Consider the following 21508-nt stretch of genomic DNA (forward strand, 5'->3'; position numbering starts at 1 on the left):
GGGGCGGGTGCTGGCGGGCGGCGGCCAGCGCCGCGGCCCGCGCGGCGCCGGGGCAGGGGGGGGGCTGCGGGCTGCGGGGCGGGGGCGGGCTGGGGCCCCTCGAGGGACTTTGCGCGGTTTCCCGTGCAGAAGTGCGCAGGGGCGGGGCTGTGGCTGTCTGCGTGTGCAGCCCGCGGCGCGTAGCGGAGCCCCTGGAAAGCTGGACTCGAGCGGACGCGCAGCGGCAGCTGGACTTGGCCCTGGGGTCCGTATGGCGGACTTAGTTGCAGCGAAAGTGTACATGTCTCAGCACTCCGCGCTCTGCGGCGTAGCCAGTGAGAGTCAGCAGCTGTGCGAGGCGCAGCTGCAGCCTCTGTCTTCGACTCTTAACGAACTTCCCCGCGGCCCCAGCCGCCCTCTTGACCCGCTGCCCGAGAGGGGTGGCTGAAACCCCAGTCCTCCCTCCAGTCTGGTCTGCTCTCTAGAGGAGGTGAGGGCGCCTCCGAACCCCAAACCCCAAACCCTAAACCCTAAACCCTAAACCCTAAACCCGGAGCGCTTTCCAGTGGTTTCGGCCCTGCCGCCGTTTGCTGCGAGCTGGCCCGCCGCTGCTGCTGCGCTGCCGCTCCCGGGAACTCCGAAGGCAGTCTGTAGAGCGAGTGGAAGGGGGGCTTAGGGAGTTTCACTTTGTTGCTTTTTTGCTTCTTTTCTTGTTTTTTCTCTTTTGCTGAACTACAGCAGCCCGCTTCTACCTTTTCGCCCTCATGAATGGCTACGGTGAAGGTCTCCGCGGCCAAATAATTGAGGTCTGGGCGCACAATCTCGGTGGGTGTTCTTTTCAGAATATTCCATTTCTTAGTTTGCTGAAAAGTGGCTTTTGAAGAGAAGATCTCTGAGATCTGGGTCTAGGGTTGTGAATGGTGAAACGGGGTGCTGCTCGGATCGTGTCTGTTTTCGTTGCGCCTCTGCATCGCTTGCCCGTTTATTTCTTTTTAAAAATACATATTTAAATAACTTTTTAATTTCCGGAATTCAATTTCGGTTTGCGTCTGCAGAGGAGGAGCTCGACCGCATCCGGGATGTGGTCGAGCGCTATCCATACATCGCCCTGGTGAGAATGCGAACACTTAGCCGTTCGCGCATCTTATTAAGCCTTTAATTTGCTCAATATAAAGAATTAATTGCTGCAGATAATGTAGTTTTACAAAAGGGAAGCAGCAGCTGCAGCCGGTGTACTGTATGGTCTGCATGGCCAGCAGTTCGCATATTGAACAAGGCGATCCGTGGTGTTTTACCCACGTAGCCGTTCCCAAGCGTTTTGCGTTTTTATTCTAGAGTTTTGTTTTGACACTGAGTCTCGAAGAAGACCCGGAGGCCGGGGTTTAGGGGCGTTCGGTTGCTGCGTTGCTGCTGCCGGCGCGCAGGACACGGAGTTTCCCGGGATTGTGGCGCGGCCCACGTCGAACGCGTTGGACTACAACTACCGGACTGTGAAGTACAATGTAGATCTGTTGAAAGTGATTCAGTTGGGCCTGACGTTTGCGGACAGCCGGGGGCGGCTGGCGGAGGGAACTTGCACGTGGCAGTTCAACTTTCGCTTCGACTTGAACGAAGACATGTACGCGCAGAACAGCATAGACTTCTTGAAGCAGAGCGGCATTGACTTCGACAAGCAGCAGAAAAAAGGCGTGGAAGTGCATGACTTCGGCGAGTTGATCATGAACAGCGGGTTGGTGATGAACGAGGATGTGAAGTGGATCTCGTTTCACGGCTGTTACGACTTCGGCTACTTGTTGAAGCTGCTGACTTGCGAGGCTTTGCCGGAGTCGGAAAATGCTTTTTTCGAGCTGGTTCAGGACTTCTTTCCCTCTCTTTACGACATAAAGTTTCTTCTTCGAGACCTGCCGAACTTCAACCTCAGCCAGGGAAGCAGTTTGCAAAAAGTCAGCGAACAGCTCAACGTGCAGCGCGTGGGGCCCCAACACCAAGCAGGCAGCGACAGCCTGGTGACTTGTCGCACATTTTTTAATCTTGTTGAATCTTATTTTGATGGCAAGATAGACGAAGCCAAGTTTTCGGGGGTCATCTACGGGCTGGGGGCCACAGCGCACAAGAGGCACAGGGGCCCCCACGGGGCCCTCACTTCCGCCCCCTCGCTCGACTTGGGGGGCCCCATCCACGCGGGGGACTTGAAGCAGCAGCAAGACAGCAGCAGCAGCAGCACAGACATGATGATGGGGGGCCCCGGCGCAATGAGCCGCTACGTCAGCGCGGGCCCCGGCAGCCGCTTGGGTTCGCATCCGCAGCAGCAGCAGCAGCAGGGCCCCTGGGGCTCCATGGGCCGGGTGAGCAGCGGGGTAGTGGGCAGCTTGCGGCAGCAGCAGCAGCAGCAGCAGCACTCGCAGGCGCTGCTGGGCATCCCCGGCGCTGCCATCGCAGCAGCAGACAGCAGCAGCTCCGTCAACGGCGACCGACTCAGGGGGGCCCCCGGGGGCCCCCATGCAGCCATTATGCCAGGTAATGGTGGCTCAAGAGGGTTTGGCTCTGAGTTGCACCGCACGGGAAGTGCCCCCCCGGCGCCGCTGCTGTGCAGCAGCAGCGGCGGCCGTGTCTTGCCAGCAGCAGCAGCAGCAGCAGCAGGAGGTTTGGCTGTGGCGGGCCGCCACGGGAATGGGGAGCAGCAGCAGCGGGTTGGCGTGGGGGGCCCTGCTGCTGGGGCCCTTGTTTTTGAGGGGACAGGAGGTGCAGCAGGGGCCCCCCGGAGGCCCTGAGCCCTTCTTCCCATCCCGGGACCCCATCTCCGTTCGCTGCAGCAGCGTCAGCGGAGGGCGGCTGCTGCAGCCGCTGCTGCAGCTGCTGCTGCTGCTGCTGCAGCTGCTGCAGCAGCTGCTGCTGCGCTGCGCACCCCGCGGGGGGCCCGCGCCTTGGCGCTGCAGCGGGGGCGTTTGTATGTCTTTGGGGCCGCAAACAGGCAAGAGGGAGACAAGCAAGCTGTCGCTGCTGCCACCTCTGCATGCGCTGCGAATCTAGCAGCAGCAGCAGCAGCAGAAGTCGCAGCAGCAGCAACAGCTGCAGCAGTGCCACTCGTTGAATGGGCCGAGGGCTCCATCTGCAGAGACAAACTGCTGGGGGCCCTGGCCAGCTGCTTCAGCAACCCTGCGAGCTAAGGCTGGGGCCCCCTTGGGGGGGGGCCCCCCAGGGGGGCCCCCCAGGGGGGCCCCCGCTGAGGGGGGTTAAGGTTTGGGGGGCGGGGGGCCCCTGGGGGCCCCTAGGGAACCCCCGATGCGGAATTGCATGTCGGGGGCCCCGACGAAGGGAGGGGGCTCATCATCGACTTCTTGACCGTAGGAGGTACACTCTGGTTGTTGTTCTACCTAATAATAGCGTTTCTATGAGTTGCTGCTGCTGCTCCTGCTGCTGCTGCTGCTGCTGCTGCTGTTGCTGCTGCAGCAGCAGCGGGAACTTGCGCGTTTAGAGGGATCGTTGTAGCCACTTTTTAGTGTAGTGAGCACAGAGCCAGAAGCCCCTGCGGGGAGCTGCAGCACTAAAAGGCCTGTGGGGCCCCTTGCAGCTTTTTGGCTAAAATAGAAAATGCAGATTATTAAAAAGAGGCCCGGACTACTTGTTCAACTTGTTGCAGCGGCCAGGTGTACGTACACCGCAGGGCCTGCTGATGTGCAAGAACTTGCAGCAGACGGACTGCAGCAAATCACATCCAGAGTCTGTTTTGCTGCTGCTGAAAAGTGCCGTGCTGCTCTCCAAGCTGCAGCAAAGAAGCTTTTGCTGCTCTCCGAGCAGCAAAAGCTGCTCTTCGAGCAGCAAAAGCTGCTCTTCGAGCAGCAAATAAGGTTCTGCTGCTTGCTGCGGGGCTTCGGGGAGAGCAGGAAGACAGCAGCAGCCGTCAGGGGTTTCTGAGGAGTCTTCAGAAGCTGCAGCTCTTCTTTTTGCATTGCTAAATATATTAGGATAAAATTAATTATTTTATTATATTTATTAATTTTCTGTTTAAGACAATGCCACGCCTCAGGCAAATCTGGGTGTGTTGTGGATGCGGAGGCACGAGCTCTATGACTGTGTGGCTCTGCTGCAGATATTTTGATCTTTTTGATTTTTAAAATGGTGAAATTCAACGAAATAATTCAGAGGAAGGCTCTCAGCAGCAGCAGCACTTCTTGCCACTGCTGTTGCTGCTGCTGCTGCTGCTGCTGCTGCTGGCCACGCTGCTCTGCTGCTGAAGTGACTCGGTAGCTGCTGTGGCGGAAGAACCGGCTTGCGGGGGGAGTTATTCCTGCCGCATTTGCGTTTAGAATTGCTGAATGGATAATTAAAAAATAATAAATAAGTTAAATTTACAATAAAAAGACCAAATCGCCGGAAGTTGAAGGCTCAAGCGCGGCACATGCTGTGGCAGCCGGAGGTCTGCTGGTGATGGCTGCGGACCACCGGTCACGGCGGAGTGTCTGGACAGCGCAGCTGGGAAGTGGACTTGTTTGAGGTTTTGATTTCTTTTTTCATCAGAAAAGAACTAAAATGAACATTTGGATGGCTAAATAGCAGGCTTTTTAGCGAGCAAGCCGCAGCCTACATTAGCGGCGCCAGCCCGGGCTTGCTGCCTGAGCACTTGTGCGTGGAATGACTCCGTTTTCCCTTCTTTCTTCTTTATTCCTTTCTTCTTGAACCTCCTCAGAGAGGACAAAGGCCAGGAAAGGCAGCAGTTGGAGCCGCTGGCCAGTTTCAGCGCTTCAGCGGCATGGGGGGCCCCCTTGCTGGCCGGGCGCCTCTCGGCATTGAACTCTCGGCCCCAGGGGCCCCCCCGGGGGCCCCCCCTTGCGGGGAGGACCCGGAGGCCCCTGGGTTGCTGCCGGGGGAGCTGGGGGCCCCCCTGTTGGCGGATGGGCAGCCACTTTCTCCGTCGGAGAGCGAGCCTTCGGATGGTCAAAATGGTTTCTTTTTCGAGGCCCCCCGGGACATTGAGGGGGGTTTTCAAGAGGGGAGTGTGTCTGGTTTGCGGGGGGCCCTCGGGAGGTTCTCGGAGGGCCTCAAGAGCTTCTTAATGCGGTATGTGGGGCCCCGGGGGCCCCCCTCGTTGGTGCGGCCGCTTCTGGGGCCCCCGCGGGGCGGGGGCCCCTCTGGGGGCTGGGGCGCGGGCCCGCGGAGCTGGCTGGCTCCGGAGACGCAGCAGATATGGGGCCCCTGCGGAGGGGGCCCCCCGGGGGCCCCTTTGGGGGCCCCGTTGGGGGCCCCGTTGGGGGCCCCCCCGCGTGCTGAGGGGGCCCCCTGGGGGCCCCCCGGGTCTGTGTCGGGGCGGCGGCGGCGGCGCGGCGAGGCGCGGAGCTCGAGCGGCAGCCCGGCGCGAAGCGCAGCCAAGGAGGAGGCGGGAGGCGCAGCAGCAGCAGCAGCAGCAGCAGCAGCAGCAGCAGCAGCAAACTGGGACGCAGTGCCGGACTTGGACCGGTTTGTGGGGGGCATTTACACCTACTGGGCCGAGGGGGGCCTCTGCGCTATGCTGTGCTCCCACGGGGCCCAGCTGGTGGTGCTGGGCTTCACAGTTTACTTCAGTTGGTTTTTGCTGATGTTTGTGAACTGGGAAGGAATCCTTGCATGCAAAAGCCCCGATGCATGCGCTTTGGAGCCCCTGCTGCTGGCCTCTCCGTGGGCCCCCTGGGGCCCCCGCCAGACCCTCTGTACCCTCTACGTTTTGTCTTTGACTTTTTTGGTTTTGTTTTCTCTTTTTTCCGCTTTTTATAAATGCAGAGACGCCGCGGCGCTGCGGCTCTACTTCCGCTCCCGGCTGTACATACACTGCGACAGCGCGCTGCAGCTCATGGGCTGGCCCGAAGTTGCTGCGCTGCTGCTGCAGGCGCAGCAGCAGCACCCCTTTTGTCTTGTGAAGCAGCACTTGTCAGTGCTGGACTTAGTTGCAGTAATAATGAGAAAAGACAATTATGTGATAGCTCTCACCAACAAGGAGGTGCTGGCCCGCGCGCTTCCGGTGTACGTACACCCCAAACTCCTCTACACCCGCGTGCTTCTCTGGAGTCTCCGCACTGCCATTTTTTTTAATCTCTTCGACAAAAAACAAAGACTCAACCGCCAACTCTTCACCCGCAGGGCACCCAGAGGGTAACCACTCCTGCTGCTGCTGCTGCTGCTGCTGCTGCGGGCTCCTGCTGCTGTGCTTTGCTGCTGCTGTGGTTGGCTGCAGCTGCTGCTGTGGCTTGCTGCTGCTGCTGCTGCTGCTGCTGCTGCGGCTGTCGGCTGCTGTTGCTGCTGCTGTGGGCTGCTGCTGCTGCTGCGGTGTGGTGCAGATGCGGTGTGCTGCAGATGCGGTTTGCTGCTGCTGCGGCTCGCTGCTGCTGTGGTTTGCTGCTGCTGCAGTTTGCTAAAGTGCCTCCTCATGATCAAGTTGTCTGTGTCTCCTTTTGTCCCTCTGCCCCCTTTTATCTATTTGTTTATTTGTTTGTTTTCTTTTATTTGTTTGTCTCTTTTTTATTTGTCCCTCTCCTTTTATTTATTTGTCGGTCTCCTTTTATGCATTTGTCTCTCTTATTTATTTGTTTCTCTTTTTATTTGTTTATCTCTTTTTATTTGTCTATCTCTGTTTATTTATTTATCCTCTTTTATTTGTTTATCTCTGTATTTTTTCATCTTCTTTTATTTACTCATCTCTTTTTACTTCTTTATCTTTTTTTACTTATTTATCTTTTTTTAATTTATTTATCTCTTTTTATTTATTTATCTTCTTTTATTTGTTTGTCTCATCTTATTCTTCTGTCTCCTCGTGTTTTTCTGTCTCCTTTTGTTTATTTGTCTTTCCTTCTATTCATTTATTTGTCTCCTTTTTTATTTATTTGTCTTCTTTTATTTGCTTATCTCCTTTTATTCTTTTGTTTGTCTCCTTTTATTTATTTGTTTTTCATCTTTTTTGTTTGCCTGTCTTATTTATTTGTCTTTCCTCCTGTTTATTTATTTTCCTCCTCTTATTTACTTATCTCTATTTATTTATTTATCTCTTTTACTTTTTTATCTTTTTTTGATTTATTTATCTCCTTTAATTCTTCCTGTCTCCTCACGTTCCCTCTTTGTCTCACCTTTTATTTATTTGTCTCTTTTTATTTATTTATCTCCTTTTGAAATTTATTTGTCTCCTTTTATTTATTCGTCTTCTTTTATTTATTTGTATTTCCTTTATTTTTTAAATTTGTTCTTTTTCCGAAAAATGCATTTTCCCAGTTGGCCCTTAATACTTTGAGTTTGCGGTTGGCCTTGTTGCTGCTGCTCATGTTGCTGTCGTTGGTGCTGTCGCCATTGCTGCTGCTGCTGTCGTTGCTGCCGTCTGGCGCTGCCAACCCTTGCTGCGTCGTTCATCCCGGAGGCAAGCGCTGCTGCTGCTGCTGCTGTTGCTGCTGCTGCTGCTGCTGCTGCTGCAGACATGTCTGCTGCAGTGCCGCTGCGGCAGCAGCACTCGCCGCTGCAGCTGTACCAGCACTGCATGCGGCTGGTCTCCTTCACTCACTTTCTGCCAGCTTCTTGGATGTCTGCTTCTTGGAAAGTTTCATTTATTTCTCCTCTTTTGGGGGACCCTGAGGAGGAGGGGGCCCCAGGTGGGCCCCCCTTCAGCAGCAGCAGCAGCGCGCTGCCTCCCGAGCCCAGCCGCAGCAGCAGCAGCAGCAGCAGGGCTGCGGCGGCCGCGGCAGGAAGGCAGCAGCAGCGGCGCGCCGGCCACCCCCGGCAGCAGCACCCCGCGCACGTTCAGCAGCAGCAGCAGCAGCAGCAGCAGGAGCAGCAGCAGCAGGAGCAGGAGCAGCGCCGGCGCGGGGCGCGGAGCCGCAGCGGCGCGCCGCCCGCCGCGACCCCCCGCAGCAGCAGCAGCAGCAGCAGCAGCAGCAGCAGCAGCAGCAGCAGCACGTTTCTGACCCCCTCGTTCCTGGGCTGCGAGTCCGCGCAGCACGGCGCGTTCCACTCGGTGTCTGCGCAGCACCGGCGGGCCATGAGCGACCTCTGCAGCGGTCTGTACAGCCTGCGGCTTGCATGCATGTTGGACGAACTTGCTGCTGTTTTGTTGGCGCCATTTCTTTTTTGTTTGTGTCTTCCTGCTGCTGCTGACGACATTTGCGACTGCATCTTTGCATGCACTGTGGCCACTCCTTTCGGGGACCTTTGCTGCTTCTCCGGCCTCGACGTTGCTGCTTACGGCTCCCCGGACTACTCCCCCCCGGCCTTCCTCCTCCAGCAGCAGCAGCAGCAGCAGCAGCAGCAGCAGCAGCAGCAGCAGCAGCGGCGGAGGCGAAGGCGGGGGCGCCGGGGCGAGGACGGGGGCCCCGCGGCCTCGGGGGGGGCCTCGCCGTCGGGGCCCAGCGAGGACGAGGACTCGTGGGGGCCCCCCTGGGGGGGCCCCCAGGGGGCCCCCGGGGAGGGGCCCCAGTCGGAGGGGGGGCCCCCAGGGGGGCCCCCAGGGGGGCCCCCAGGGGCGGCCCAAGCCAGCAGGTGGAAGCACCTCGCACCCACGGCCGGGGGGGCCCCCGGGGGGCCCCCCTGCGTGCCGCTGCTGCAGCGGTTCATGCCAGCAAATGGGAAGTTGGAAAAAAGTGCTCTTTCTTTTCTTTTGACTTATCGAATTGCTGCTCCTCATGATGACACTTCTCCTCTTTGGTCTGTCTTGGCTTCGAGAAAGATCACCAGGGCCCTCACGGCTGCCTCCGCCAAGCGTGAGCTCCACGCTGCTGCTGCTGCTGCTGCTGCTGCTGCTGCTGCTGCTGCTGCTGCTGCTGGAGCTGCTGGAGCTGTTGGTGTGCTGCTGCTGTTGCTTTTGCTGCTGCTGGTGTTGCTGCGGTTGCTGCTGCTGTTGCTGGTGCTGCGGTCGCTGCTCTGCTGCTGCTGCTGCTGACTATCTGTGGTTGCTGCTGCTGCTGCTGCTGCAACGATCAGCCTTTCTCTTTATTCCCCCCTTTTTACGTGCTGCTTTGTTTATTTCTATCTCCAAGTTCCTTTGCTGCTGCGGCCACTCGTCACTTCGTTTGCTTCCTGCTGCAGTGTCTGCCTACCCTGTCTTCTTTCTGCTGCTGTCTTTGTCTGCTGCTGCTTTGCTGCTCTTTCTCGCTTGCTGCTTTGCTGCTGCAGCCCCTCTTTGCTGCTGCGCTCTGCACTGTCTCCTGTCTCCTCCTAGAGCCTTGCGCACACCCTTCAGAGCTGCTGCTGCTGCTGCTGCTGCTGCTGTGGGGCTGCTGCTGTCTGCTGCAGACGTGGGCGCTGGGGGGGCCCCCTGCCTGCTGGGGGGCCCCCTGCTGAGCCCCGGCTCGGGGGCCCCCGTGGAGCCCATGATCAACTGGGGGGCCCCCCCTTCTGCTGTTTCTCTCTTGGCAGGACTTGAGGCCTTTCAAGAATATTTGCTGCAGCAGCAGCCCTTTCTGCTGCAGGAGCTGCCGGTGTTTTTGACGCAGCTGCGGCGCGGCGTGCCGGGGCCCCCGGGGCACGGCGCTGCTGCTGCTGCTGCTGCTGCTGCTGCTGCGCCGTGGGGGCCCCTGCATGCAGCCTGTGGGCCCCGCCCCATCACTGATGAGGAAAAAGGGGCTTATTTCTTTTGGCTCGAAAAGCTTTATGAGTTCAATTCCGGCAGAGTCCTTTTTGCAACAAACCAACTCAACTTCTTCACGAGGGCCCTTTTCAAACAAACCCTCACCCCACAGGCCACCAGCAGCAGCAGCAGCAGCAGGGGGGGCCCCCTGGACCCTGCGGGCACAGCGCGTCGGGGGGCCCCCCTGGGGGCCCTCCCGGGGGGCCCCCCGGGGGCCCCTTGGGGGCCCCCAGCCGCCATGCCCAGAGGGTACGGACACCACGCAGACAAACGCCGCAGCCACAGAAGGAGACGCAGCAACGACTACCGCCGCCGCAGCAGCAGCAGCAGCAGCAGCTACGGCAGCAACAGCAGCGGCAGCAGCAGCAGCAGCAGCAGTGACCAGGACGCCCCAAACTACCGCGCGCCCAGGATAATTGGGAAGCAGCTGCAGCAAAGACAAAGTGGCCAGAGGCTGCTGCACCGGAGCCACCAGCGGCGGGCGGAGCTGCCGCTGCAGCACCAACTGCAGCTGCAGCAGCAGCAGCAGCTGCAGCAGCAGCTGCAGCAGCAGCAGCAGCACCACAGCCACAGGCACTCCGGCTCCCGCATGCAGCAGTACCTCCCAGGGGGGCCCCCAGAGGCCTCTGGGCCCCACACAGCCCATTCCCAGTACCCTGGGGACTCCGCACTGACGGTCACTCAGGGGGGCCCCTTCGAGCTCCCGCAGCACCTGCAGCAGCAGCACATGCAGCAGCAGCTGCAGCAGCAGCAGCACAAGCTGCAGCAGCAGCAGCAAGCCTTTGGGGCCCTTTGTTCCCGATCTGCTGAAGGCCAAATGCCCTTCGGGATCCACAGCGACTTAGCAGCAGAGGGGCCCCCCAACTCACCCCACCAGGGGCCCCACCTGTCCCCGTCGGACAGCAGCAGCAGCAGCAGCAGCAGCAGCAGCAGCAACAGATACCCGTATTCGTCCTCTTCCCCAGCCCCAAACCAGCCACTTTCACTCCAGCAGCAAATGCTGCTGCAGCGGCTCCTGCACCAGCAGCAGCTGATGCAGCAGCAGCACCAGCAGCAGCTGCAGCAGCATCTGCACGAACGGCTGCAGCAGCAGCTCCTACACCAAGAACAGTCTTGCGGAGATGAGATATTTGAAGGAGACGACGATGAGGAGCTTCTCAGTATACTGCAGCAGCAGCAGCAGCAGCAGCTGCAGCAGCAGCAGCAGCAGCAGCAGCAGCACGAGGACTCAGGCATCCTTCGCGGCCTTCAGCAGCACTCGCAGCCACGCCCAAGCCACCGCCACGTTTCGGAGCAAGAGCACCTCTACCACCTGCAGCAGCAACAGCAACTGCAGCAGCAGCAGCTGCAGCAGCAAAGGCTGCTGCAACAACAGTTGCTGCAGCAGCACCAGCCCTTGCATCCACAAGAAGAAGACCCTTCACAGTGGGACTAAGAGGCAACCACTGGCTAGAACCTGCTGCTGCCGCTGCTGCTGCTGCTGCTGCTGCTGCCGCTGCTGCTGCTGCTGCTGCTGCTGCGGGAGCAGCAACAGCAGCAGCAGCTGCAGCAGCAGCAGCAGCAGCAGCATGATAAATATGGACAAAAGTACACGAGCCATGGCGCGTCCAGAGGACGGCCTGCTGCTCTCCAACGGCTGAGTTTAATGCGAAGGCCTTGCGGCCTCACCTGCAGAGGCAGCAGCAGCAGCCGCAGCAGCAGCTGCAGAAGCAGCTGCAGCAACAGCTGCAGCAGCAACTGCAGCAGCAACTGCAGCAGCACTTCAGGCATCAGCAGCAGCAGCAGCATCTTAAGAGAGAGTTGAGGGGCCCTTCGCCACCACTGAGGCTCGGGGCGGCTCAAGTCACTGCTGCTGCCTTTGCTTCTTCCTCTGCAGCTTCTGCTGCTGCTCTGCTGTTGCTTCTGCTGCAGCTACTGCTGCAGCTTCTGCTGCAGCTTCTGCTGCAGCTACTGCTGCAGCTACTGCTGCAGCTTCTGCTGCAGCTTCTGCTGCTGCTTCTGCTGCAGCTCTTGCTGTGGCTACTGATGCAGCTGCAGATGCAGGCACTGCTGTAGCTCCTGCTGCTGGTACTGCTTTAGCTACTGCTGCAGCCACTGCAGCAGCTGCTGCTGCGGCTACTGCTGCTGCAGCTACTGCTGCTGCAGCTACTGCTGCTGCAGCTACTGCTGCTGCAGCTACTGCTGCTGCAGCAGGTGCTGGCAGCAGTGGCGTGGCTTTAGCACACTTAACGCAGGGGGCTAGTGGCTGCGGCATTGTTAAAAGAGACAAAATGCAGTTAACAGTTGAGCGCCTCCCGGGGCCCCCAAGGGGCCCCCTAGGGCCCCCTTGGGGGCCCCCTAAGGGCCCCCTGGGGGCCCCCTAGAGGTTTCTTAGGGGCCCCCTGGGGGCCCCTTAGGGGCCCCCCTAAAGGAAAGAAAAAGGAGGCAGCTTCGTGAACCGCCTACAATACTTTTTCGACCGAGACATTGCCACGTGGTGCAGCAGCAGCAGTAGCTGCTGCTGCTGCTGCTGCTGCTGCCGGTGCAGCGACAGCAGCAGCAGCTGCCGCTGTAGCAGGAGAGCAGCAGCAGACACAAAGCACTGGTGAGCAGCTTCTGCTGCTGCAGCAAAAGGAGACGCACTGGGGAAAACCCAGGAGGCAGCACGGAGATACTCAAGAGAGACAGAGACAGTTAACAGCAGCAGCAGCAGCAGCAGCAGCAGCAGAGTCAGGCAGCAGCAGCAGCGGCACAGGAAGAAACAACAGAAGCAACACAGAGAGAGGCAGCGACAGCATCACAGAGACAGACAGCAGCAGAAGACACTGCTGCTGCTGCTGCTGTTGCTGCTGCTGCTGCTGCTGTTGCTGCTGCTGCTGCTGTTGCTGCTGCTGCTGCTGCTGTTGCTGCTGTTGCTGCTGCTGCTGCTGCCTCAGGCAGCCGCGAGAGAAACTGGAGACGAAGATGCACGAGGCCACTGCAGACTTCTGCAGCAAGGCTGTTGTCCCCAGATGCAGCAGCAGCACTGCTGCTGCTGCTATAACTGCTGCAGCTGCAGCAGCAGAACTGCTGCTGCTGCTGCTGCTGCTGCTGCTGCTGCAGTCTTCCCTAGATGCGTCAGCAATTTCGCCTTCCTCGGATTATTCAGAAACGAAAGACAAAAGGGACAAAGAGACGCAAAAGGGACAAATAGAAAAGCAAAAAAGAAGCAAAAGAGACAAAAGAAAGAAAAGAAAAAACAAAAAGCTACGTTTGTGCTGCTGCTGGCATTTCGTCGCTGCTGCTGCCCGTTTTGTATCTGCGGCGGAACTCCTCGTAAGCAGCAACCACGTGGGGGGGCACAGACCGCCTGCAGCAGCACACACAGTCAGCAGCAACGAACGACTGCTGCTGCTGCTGCTGCAGCAGCTGCAGCAGCAGCAGCTGCTGCAGCAGCAGCAGCTGCTGCTGCTGCTGGCTCCGGGTGCTCTGCAGCCGCTCTGGCAGCAGGGCTGCTGCTGCGGTTGCTGCTGCTACTGCTGCTGCTACTACTGTTACTGCCGACGCCACCGCTGCTGCTACTGCTACTGCTACTGCTGCTGCTGCTGCTGCTGCTGCTGCTGCTGCTGAAGTACCTTGCGTCTTTGGCTGCGAGGTCGAAGTGCCTTTTGGAAAGTTCCTTCAAAGGACTTTTTCCTTTTTCTTCTCTTTCAATACTTTCTCTAATTGCAAACTTCGCCGCCCGCTGACACAGCCCCGTCAAATCCGCTCCTGAAGCAAAGACACACAGCCACCTGCCAGCTGCTGCTGCCGCTGCTGCTGCTGCTGCTGCTGCTGTTGCTGTTGCTGCTACTAGTTTTGCCACTTCTGCTGCAGCGGCTGCTGCAGCGGGTGCGGCTGCTGCTGCTGCTGCTACGCTGCTGCTGCTGCAGCAGCTGCTTCTGCTGCTGCTGCTGCAGCAGCTGCTTCTGCTGCTGCTGCTGCAGCAGCTGCTCCTGCTGCTGCTGCTTCAGCAGCTGCTTCTGCTGCTGCTGCTGCTGCGGGTCACCTGAGAAGCCGTCAGTGAGGGTGGCGAGTTTGTTGATGTCGACATCAGCAGCAATTGGAGTTCTTTTTAAATTTGCTTTTAAAATACTTTCTCGACTTTTCAAATCCGGCAAAGGAATGTACAGCAGCTGGTCAAGACGCCCCGGGCGAGTCACCGCAGGGTCCAGGATGTCCGGCCTGCGCGCCCCAAACCCTAAACCCTAAACCCTAAACCCTAAACCCTAAACCCTAAACCCTAGGCCTTTGAGCCTGGGCTGGGGGCCGGCGTGGGCTGCAGTGCGGAGCCTGCGAAACGGCGGTTTCAAACCCCCTGCCTGTGCCGCTTCAGCCTGCTGCTGCTGCTGCTGCTGCAGCTGCAGCTGCTGCAGCTGCTGCTGCTGCTGCTGCTGCTGGGGTACCTGTTGGTGGCTCCAATGATGAAGATTTGCTTCTGCTTTCCAATTCCATCTATCTCCGTCAGTATTTGATTTATGACGCGGTCTGAAGCCTCGCTTCCAGACCCTCCTGCAGCAAAACACTTCACCATTTGCTGCTTCCTTGAGAGCCTGCTGCAGCTGCTGCGGCTTGTTTCGCGAGCCCAGCTCAAGGTGCTGCAGCAGCAGCACTTTGGCTCTGTTGGAATAACACGAATTCAGCCCGCGCTAATATTTAATGAATGGCATTGATTTGATGGCATTTATTAAAATGGCATTAAATTAAATGGCAATTGTTTAATGGCGTTTATTTAAATGGCATTAAAATAAAATGCATGCATTTAATGGCATTTATTTGAATGGCAGTTATTTAATGGCATTCATCTAATGGCATTTATTTAAATGGCATTTGTCGAAATGGCATTTATTCAAATGCCATTAAATTAAATGGCATTTGTTTAAACGGCATTTATTCTAGTGGCATTTAATTAAATAGAATTTGATTTAGTAGCATGCATTTAAATGGCATTAAGTTAGATGGCATTTGTTTAAATGACATTTAATTGGATGGAATTTGATTTAATGGCATTTGTTAAGCATTATTAAATGGCATTTATTAAATGGCATTTATTAAATGGCATTTATTAAATGGCATTTATTAAATGGCATTTCTTAAATGGCATTTATTAAATGGCATTTATTAAATGGCTTTTAATTAAAATGTGTCTGAGCGCCGCCGTATTTTGCTGCTGCTGTAAGGAGACAAAGATTTCAATAATATCTGTCTTTATTTCTGTCTCCTCTTATCTCTATTTCTGTTCCTTTTTGTTTCATTTTATCTCTTTTTCTGTCCCCTTTTTGGTTCTTTCTATAACCTTTTTTGTCTCCTTTTGTGTCTGTATTTGTCCTCAATTGCCTTTTTATTTGTCCCCTTTTGTCCTTTTATTCGTCTCCTTTTGTCTTTCTTTCTGTATCTTTTTGTTTTTTTTATCTCTTTTTGTTTTCTATATATCTGTTTTTATCTCTTCTTCCACCCCTCCTTCACTTCTTCATCTATCTTTTATTTCCTTCAAATTTCTCCATTATTTCTTTTGAATTTGTTTTTTATTTATTTCTAATTACTTTTATTTATTATTTTTTTTCACTTTTTGTGTTTTTGCGTCTGCTGGAGTTTGTCTCACCGCCTCCGCTGCCTCTGGTTTTTGCAATTGAATCAATTTCGTCGAAAAAGATAATGCAAGGAGCAGCAGCTCTTTGAACAAACAAACAAAACCCAATAATCAGCTCTTTAGCAGCAGCAGCAGCAGCAGCAGCAGCAGCAGCAGCAGGAGCGACAGCGGAAGCAGCACCGTACGAGCAGCCGCAGCAGCAACCGCAAGAGTAGCAACAGCAGTAGCAGCAGCAACAGCTGCAGCAACAGCACTAGCGACAACCGCAGCAGCAACAGCAACAGCAGCAGCAGCAACAGCAGCAGCAGCAGCAGCAGCAACAGCAGCAGAAGGCTTGCCTGGCCCTGTCGAAGAGGTCTCTGACGTTTGCTTCGGACTCTCCAAACCACATCGTCAGCAACTCCGGCCCTTTCACCTGCAGCAGCAGCGCACAGAAACAAGCCTGGCTAGCTAGCTAGCTAGTTGGCCCGCTGGCGCGCCAGCTAGCTAGCTAGCTAGCTGGCTGGCTAGCTAGCTGGCTAGCTTGCTAGCTAGCTGGCCGTGAGCCCCTTCTCCGGGCAGCAGCCGTGCAGCAGCAGCAGCAGCAGACACTTTCTGTCAAAAGCAGCAAGCGACGTCAAGAGCAGCACCAACGGAGGTCAAAAGCAGCAGCAACAGAGGCCGGCAGCAGCAGCCAACCAGCAGCAGCAGCAGCAGCAGCAGCAGCAGCAGCAGCAGCAGCAGCGTACGGAAATGAAGTTGGCCTTGCACTCGTTGGCCACGGCCTTGGCCAGCAGCGTTTTGCCGCAGCCCGGAGGCCCATAAAACAAAACGCCCCGCGAGGGCTGCAGCCCGAACTGCCGGAACTTCTCTCCGTGCTCCACTGGGTACTGCACTGCAGCAGCAGCAGCAGCAGCAGCAGCAGCAGCAGCAGCAGCAGCGGTGGGGGGCGTGGCAAGGCTGCGGCGTAGTCCCTTTAGTTCGACGCGTTTTGCTGCGGCGTCTTCCGCCGCAGCCCCACACGGCCTCCATGCATGCACCCACGCATGCATGCACTGGCTGCATGCATGCATGCACGGGCTGCATGCACGCATGCACGGGCTGCATGCATGCATGCATGCATGCACGAATGCACGGGCTGCATGATTATGAGGGCTCCATGAATGCACGGGTTGCATGCACGCACGGGCTGCATGCATGCATGCATGCACGCTCGCATGCATGCATGCATGCATGCATGCATGCATGCATGCATGCATGCATGCATGCAAGTGGCGGACCTGTTTCTTTGAGTTCGCGTTTGACTTCCTCGAGCCCCCCGATGTCCCCCCAGCGCACATTGGGCACTTCTACATGTCTTTCTCGCAGCGCGCTGGGATTGACAGCAGCTAAGGCTGCCACGAAGTGCTGCTGCCCCACCTCCAGCCGCTGCAGCACCTGCAGCAGCAGCAGCAGCAGCAGCAGCAGCAGCAGCAGGGGGGGTGTCGCAGGCACGGGAAGCAAGAAGAATAAGCCCCAGAGGAGCGAACAAAGAATCAGCCAAAAGCCTTCGCAGCTGAAAGCTGCAGCAACAAAAACCGCTGCTGCTGCTGCTGCTGCTGCTGCTGCACCTGCAGCCACTGCTGCTGCAGCCACTGCTGGTGCTGCAACTGCAACTTCTGCTGCAACTGCAACTCCTGCACCTGCACCTACTGCAACTACACCTGCTGCAACTGCTGCTGCAGCAGCAGTTGCTGCTGCTGCTTCTGCTGCTGCCACAACTGCATCCACTGCAACTGCTGTTGCTGCTGCTGCTGCTGCTGCTGTCACAACTGCATCCACTGCAACTGCTGCTGCTGCTGCTGCTGCTGCTGCTGCTGCTGTCACAACTGCATCCACTGCAACTGCTGCTGCTGCTGCTGCTGCTGCTGTCACAACTGCATCCACTGCAACTGCTGCTGCTGCTGCCGCTGTCACAACTGCATCCACTGCAACTGCTGCTGCTGCTGCTGCTGCTGCTGTCACAACTGCATCCACTGCAACTGCTGCTGCTGCTGCTGCTGCTGCTGCTGCTGACCTGGGGGTCGACGGCGTCTTTGTCGAAGTCGATGTGCTGCAGCTGCTGGCGAAGACACAGCAGCGCAGCTTCGAGGCAGAGCTGCTCGAGGTCTGCGCCCACGAAGCCGTGGGCATCTGCTGCTAGCCGCTGCAGGTCCACATTTGCTGCTAAACGCATGCGCTGTGTCTTCTTCTTGAGGATTTCCAAACGGCCCGCAGCGTCCGGCACGGGCACTTCAATTTCCCGGTCAAAACGCCCAAACCTGCAGCAGCAGCAGCAGCAGCAGCAGCAGCAGCAGCAGCAGCAGCGGCGGCGGTGAGAGCGCTGGGACAAGGTGGGTGCAGCAGCAGAGAAGGCGCGCTAACAGCAGCAGCAGCAGATGCTGCAACCCGACTACCACAAACACAGGCAGCAGCAGCGGCAGCAGTAGCAGCAGCAGCAACAGCTGCGGCAGCAGCAGGCTGGGCCAGGACCAACGGACTCCCCTGCAGCAACTGCTGTTTTGGCAGCAGCAGCAGCAGCAGCAGCTGCAGCAGCAGCAGCAGCGCAGCAACAGCCTCACCGGCGGAGAGCGGGGTCCAGCTGGTTGGGCCGATTTGTTGCAGCTAAAACGACGACGTTCTTATTAGCTCCAATTCCGTCCATCAAAGTCAGCAGCTGCAGCAGCAGCAGCACAGCAGCAGCAGCAGCAGCAGCAGCAGCAGCAAGTGCATGCGCCAGAAGTCAAAGTCAAGAGGGCAATCGAAGCAAATGAAAATACAGCAGCAGCAGCGGGAGTTCTCGAAGATATAAAAATCAATCTAAGACAAAAGTGCAAGCAAATGCATGCATCAAAAGCAAAAAGCAAGAAATAAATAAACATAAATAAACAAATATATAAACTTAGACATAATAGAAGTTAATTGCGTAAATAAATATATGATGATGTGCACAAAAGTGCTTAAAAAGAAGCTGCATGCAAACACAAAAAGCCACAAGAAACAATTCAATCATTGTTTCGGGGAGACTTTAATTCTATTTGTGGAAATTTCGCATTTAAATATATTTGAATAAATAAAAACAAAAAAGACGTTTAGACGCATGCAGAGGATGTCCAGTGTACGTACACCTGAATCCACGTGTGGGGCCCGCGCATGCATGCACATGCCAGCCCCAAAAGGAAAGAAAATATTATTTTAAATGCATGCAAATGCAATTTCCACAAAGAGAGTCAATTGTGGTGTATGTACACCTCAGGAAACACTGGCGCATGCAAAGCTGGCCAAAAGACAGCCGGAGTCAGGAGAAACAAAAGAGAAATAAAATGAAACAAAAGAAAAAAGGAAAAATATCTTTAAAATAAAACAATTAGAGACATTTAACAGAGACTCAAAGCCCCAAACAAAGAGAAGGAAAAATAAACAAAAGAAAACCAAAATGACAAACAGATACACCACGACACTGCTTGCATGCATTTGCTGCATGCATGCACTTGCTGCATGTATTCACTCGCTGCCGCATGCAGCACTTGCTGCTGCATGCATTACTTGCTGCTGCATGCATTACTCGCTGCTGCATGCACTACTAGCTGCTGCATGCACCACTAGCTGCTGCATGCACCACTAGCTGCTGCATGCAAGACTTGCTGCTGCATGCACTACTCGCTGCTGCATGCAAGACTTGCTGCTGCATGCACTACTCGCTGCTGCATGCACCACTAGCTGCAGCATGCAAGACTTGCTGCTGCATGCAAGACCTGCTGCTGCATGCAAGACCTGCTGCTGCATGCACCACTAGTTGCTGCATGCACTACTCGCTGCTGCATGCAGCAGGTGGTGTGGGGTGTGGGGCGCGGGGTGTCTGTACACCTGGGCGACGAGCCGCTTTTCGAGTTCGCCGTGGGCCTTTTCGCGCTTGGCAGCAATTGAGTCAATTTCGTCAATGAAGAGAAGACAAGGAGACAAGTTTGCTGCTTCTTCGAAGACTCGCCGCAGGTTCGCCTCAGTCTCTCCAGCCATCCGCGACTGCATGCGCAACCCACACACCTCCTGCTGCTGCTGCTGCTGCTGCTGCTGCTGCTCATGCTGCAGCAGCAGCAGCAGCAGCGGCTGCTGCTGCTGCTAAGGCCGCGGCTGCTGCAGCCCGCGATGGCAAAACGCTACTGCAGCCCCAGCGCCGCCGACCCCGCTGCTGCTGCAGCCGCTGCGGCTGCTGCTGCTGCTGCTGCTGCTGCTGCTGCTGCTGCTGCTGCTGCTGACCATGATTTCTGGCCCGTTCACGACGAGGAAGTTGGCCCCACACTCCGTGGCCACTGCTTTTGCCAAAAGGGTTTTGCCAACTCCAGAAGCTCCGTGCAGCAAAACGCCGCGGGGGGTCGAAATGCCCATCTGCGGGACACACAAACCCTAAACCCTAAACCCTAAACCCTAAACCCTAAACCCTAGACCCTAGAAAGCTAGCTAGGGCCTAGCGACCGGGAGTCAAACCCAAGCCCTAAACCCTAAACAGCTAGGCTTTAGCTGGTGGGAACAAGGCCGCGATAGACCCCAAACCCTTGACTTTAACCCCAAACCCTAACCCAAACCCTAAACCCTAAACCCTAGGCCCTTCGGGTTTAGCCGTGGCGCGCAGACTTTTGACTATTTTGCAAAACTAAAAAGAAAAATAAATTCGACCCTGGAGCTGCCTCTAAAGGAATTGCTGCTAGACTCAAGCAGCAGCAAAAAGCTAGACAATTGCTGCAGGGCCCCATGCTGCTGCTGCAGCAGGCCCCCTTGCTGCTGCTGCTGCAGCAGGCCCTGCTGTCGCAGCCGCAGCGGCAGCTGCAGCAGCCTCAGCAGCCTCAGCAGCAGCCGCAGCAGCCTCAGTACCAGCAGCAGCGGCAGCCACAGCAGCAGCCTCAGCAGCAGCAGCCTCAGCAGCAGCAGCAGCAGCAGCAGCAGCAGCAGCAGCAGCAGCAGCAGCAGCAGCAGCAAACCTGTTTGAAGACGTTGGGGAAGCGAAGGGGCAGCTCGACGAATTCGCGCAGCAGCTGCACTTCGCGGCGAAGGCCCCCCACGTCGTCGTAGGTGACCTCGCTCGCAGAGTCAAATGTCTCTGCAGCAAACCCTAAACCCTAAACCCTAAACCCTAAACCCTAAACCCTAAACCCTAAACCCTAAACCCTAAACCCTAAAGCCTGAAGAATGAAGAGTAAAGAATGAAGTTTACACGCGAGGGGCCTGCGGGCCGAGGGGCGAAATTCGAGAACCCGAACGCTCAGACCGACACACGAAACCCTAAACCCTAAACCCTAAACCCTAAACCCTAAACCCCAAACCCTAAACCCTAAACCCTCAGCGGTGTGAGGGACGGCGCTGCTTCGAGGCAGAATGGCTGGACCCTTCAAGACTTTCTTTGGAAAGATTTTCTAAAACTTGAAAAACAAAAAAAGATTTTAAATAAAAAAGATTTAAAAAGACAAAAAGAGATCAAATAAGAAAAGTAAGGGACAAAAAGAGACAAAAAAGGACAAGAAGATATTTGAAGGGACACAAAGAGACAAAAAAGAAACAAAGAAATAAAAGAAATGTTTTAATTGAAAATAATTTAAAAGCAGATGATAAAAAGGAAAAAAAGAAAAAGAAAACAACAAAAGAGAGAGAAAAAAGAAATAAGACAAGACAGCAAGAGGAGAAAGTAAAAAAGGAAAAAAGTTAAAATAAAAAATCAAAGCATAAAAATAAAAAATGATAAAAAAAATAAAAGTAAAGGGAGAAGATTAAATGAGAGATTTAGAAGAATAAAAAAGGTAAAAGAATAAGAATAAAAAGACAATGAAAGAAACAAGAGAAGACAATTAAACGGATAAAAGAAACATTTAAAAAAAGAAAAGAAATAATTAAACAAAAAAAGATAAAAAGGAGATAAAAGAAACAAAAAAGAAGTTGAAAAGGACAAAAAAGGAAACACTGAAAAAGGAATGAAAGGGGGCAAAAAAAGAAGACAATTAAAAGAACAAAAAGGCAATTAAAAAAATAAAAAGACAACCAAAAGAACAAAAAGACAATCATAACAATAAAAAGAACAATTAAAAGACTAAAAAGGCCAACTAAAGTGCAAAAAGAAACAAAAAAAAATAAAAAAAGATAAAAAATAAATATTTAATTCCCAACTTCTTTACCTCTTTCTAGCCCTTCTTGTCCAGTATAAACTTCAGCTCCTTCTCCCACAAGAGCAAATTCCAAATCCTTATCAACATCTCCATCCAGTCTCATTATTTTAATTTCAATTTCCGGAACTGTACCCTCCTGGGGGCCCCCCGAAGGGTACAGGGGAATCTTGTACTGGTCGCCCACCCTCACTGGCCTCGCTCGAGACCTCAAGAAGTTGT

General features: G+C 55.2%; 5 protein-coding genes across 5 annotated transcripts; 4 read left to right on the plus strand and 1 right to left on the minus strand.

Moving 5' to 3' along the window:
* Positions 1-169: 169 nt before the first annotated feature.
* Positions 170-427, plus strand: ENH_00066720 (hypothetical protein, conserved; the record flags this gene model as incomplete). Its single annotated transcript, XM_013582332.1, has 1 exon — positions 170-427. A coding segment is annotated over one exon (258 nt), but the record flags the coding sequence as incomplete, so codon positions are not given.
* A 316-nt stretch (positions 428-743) lies between these two features.
* ENH_00066730 (CCR4-NOT transcription complex subunit, putative) lies at positions 744-2750 on the plus strand (the record flags this gene model as incomplete). The annotated part of the gene is made up of 3 exons (XM_013582333.1): positions 744-804; positions 1035-1090; positions 1404-2750. 3 exons carry the CDS (start codon positions 744-746, stop codon positions 2748-2750), a joined length of 1464 nt encoding a protein of 487 aa, XP_013437787.1.
* Positions 2751-4729: 1979 nt separating this feature from the next.
* ENH_00066740 (hypothetical protein) lies at positions 4730-6106 on the plus strand (the record flags this gene model as incomplete). The annotated part of the gene is made up of 1 exon (XM_013582334.1): positions 4730-6106. The coding sequence occupies one exon, from the start codon at positions 4730-4732 to the stop codon at positions 6104-6106; it is 1377 nt and encodes a 458-aa protein (XP_013437788.1).
* Positions 6107-8609: 2503 nt separating this feature from the next.
* On the plus strand, positions 8610-10988 carry ENH_00066750 (autophagy protein APG9, putative; the record flags this gene model as incomplete). The annotated part of the gene is made up of 1 exon (XM_013582335.1): positions 8610-10988. One exon carries the CDS (start codon positions 8610-8612, stop codon positions 10986-10988), a length of 2379 nt encoding a protein of 792 aa, XP_013437789.1.
* Positions 10989-11396: 408 nt separating this feature from the next.
* ENH_00066760 (cell division protein 48, putative) lies at positions 11397-21392 on the minus strand (the record flags this gene model as incomplete). The annotated part of the gene is made up of 18 exons (XM_013582336.1): positions 11397-11737; positions 11999-12101; positions 12334-12640; positions 12783-12881; positions 13147-13282; positions 13365-13735; positions 13957-14062; positions 15153-15223; positions 15518-15555; positions 15869-16014; positions 16400-16556; positions 16770-17068; positions 17124-17419; positions 17720-17814; positions 19005-19160; positions 19395-19523; positions 20114-20232; positions 21299-21392. 18 exons carry the CDS (start codon positions 21390-21392, stop codon positions 11397-11399), a joined length of 3063 nt encoding a protein of 1020 aa, XP_013437790.1.
* Between the last annotated feature and the right edge of the window lie 116 nt (positions 21393-21508).

This window comes from Eimeria necatrix, genomic scaffold (genome assembly GCF_000499385.1).
Source record: "Eimeria necatrix Houghton genomic scaffold, Enh_scaff615, whole genome shotgun sequence".
NCBI lineage: Eukaryota > Apicomplexa > Conoidasida > Eucoccidiorida > Eimeriidae > Eimeria > Eimeria necatrix.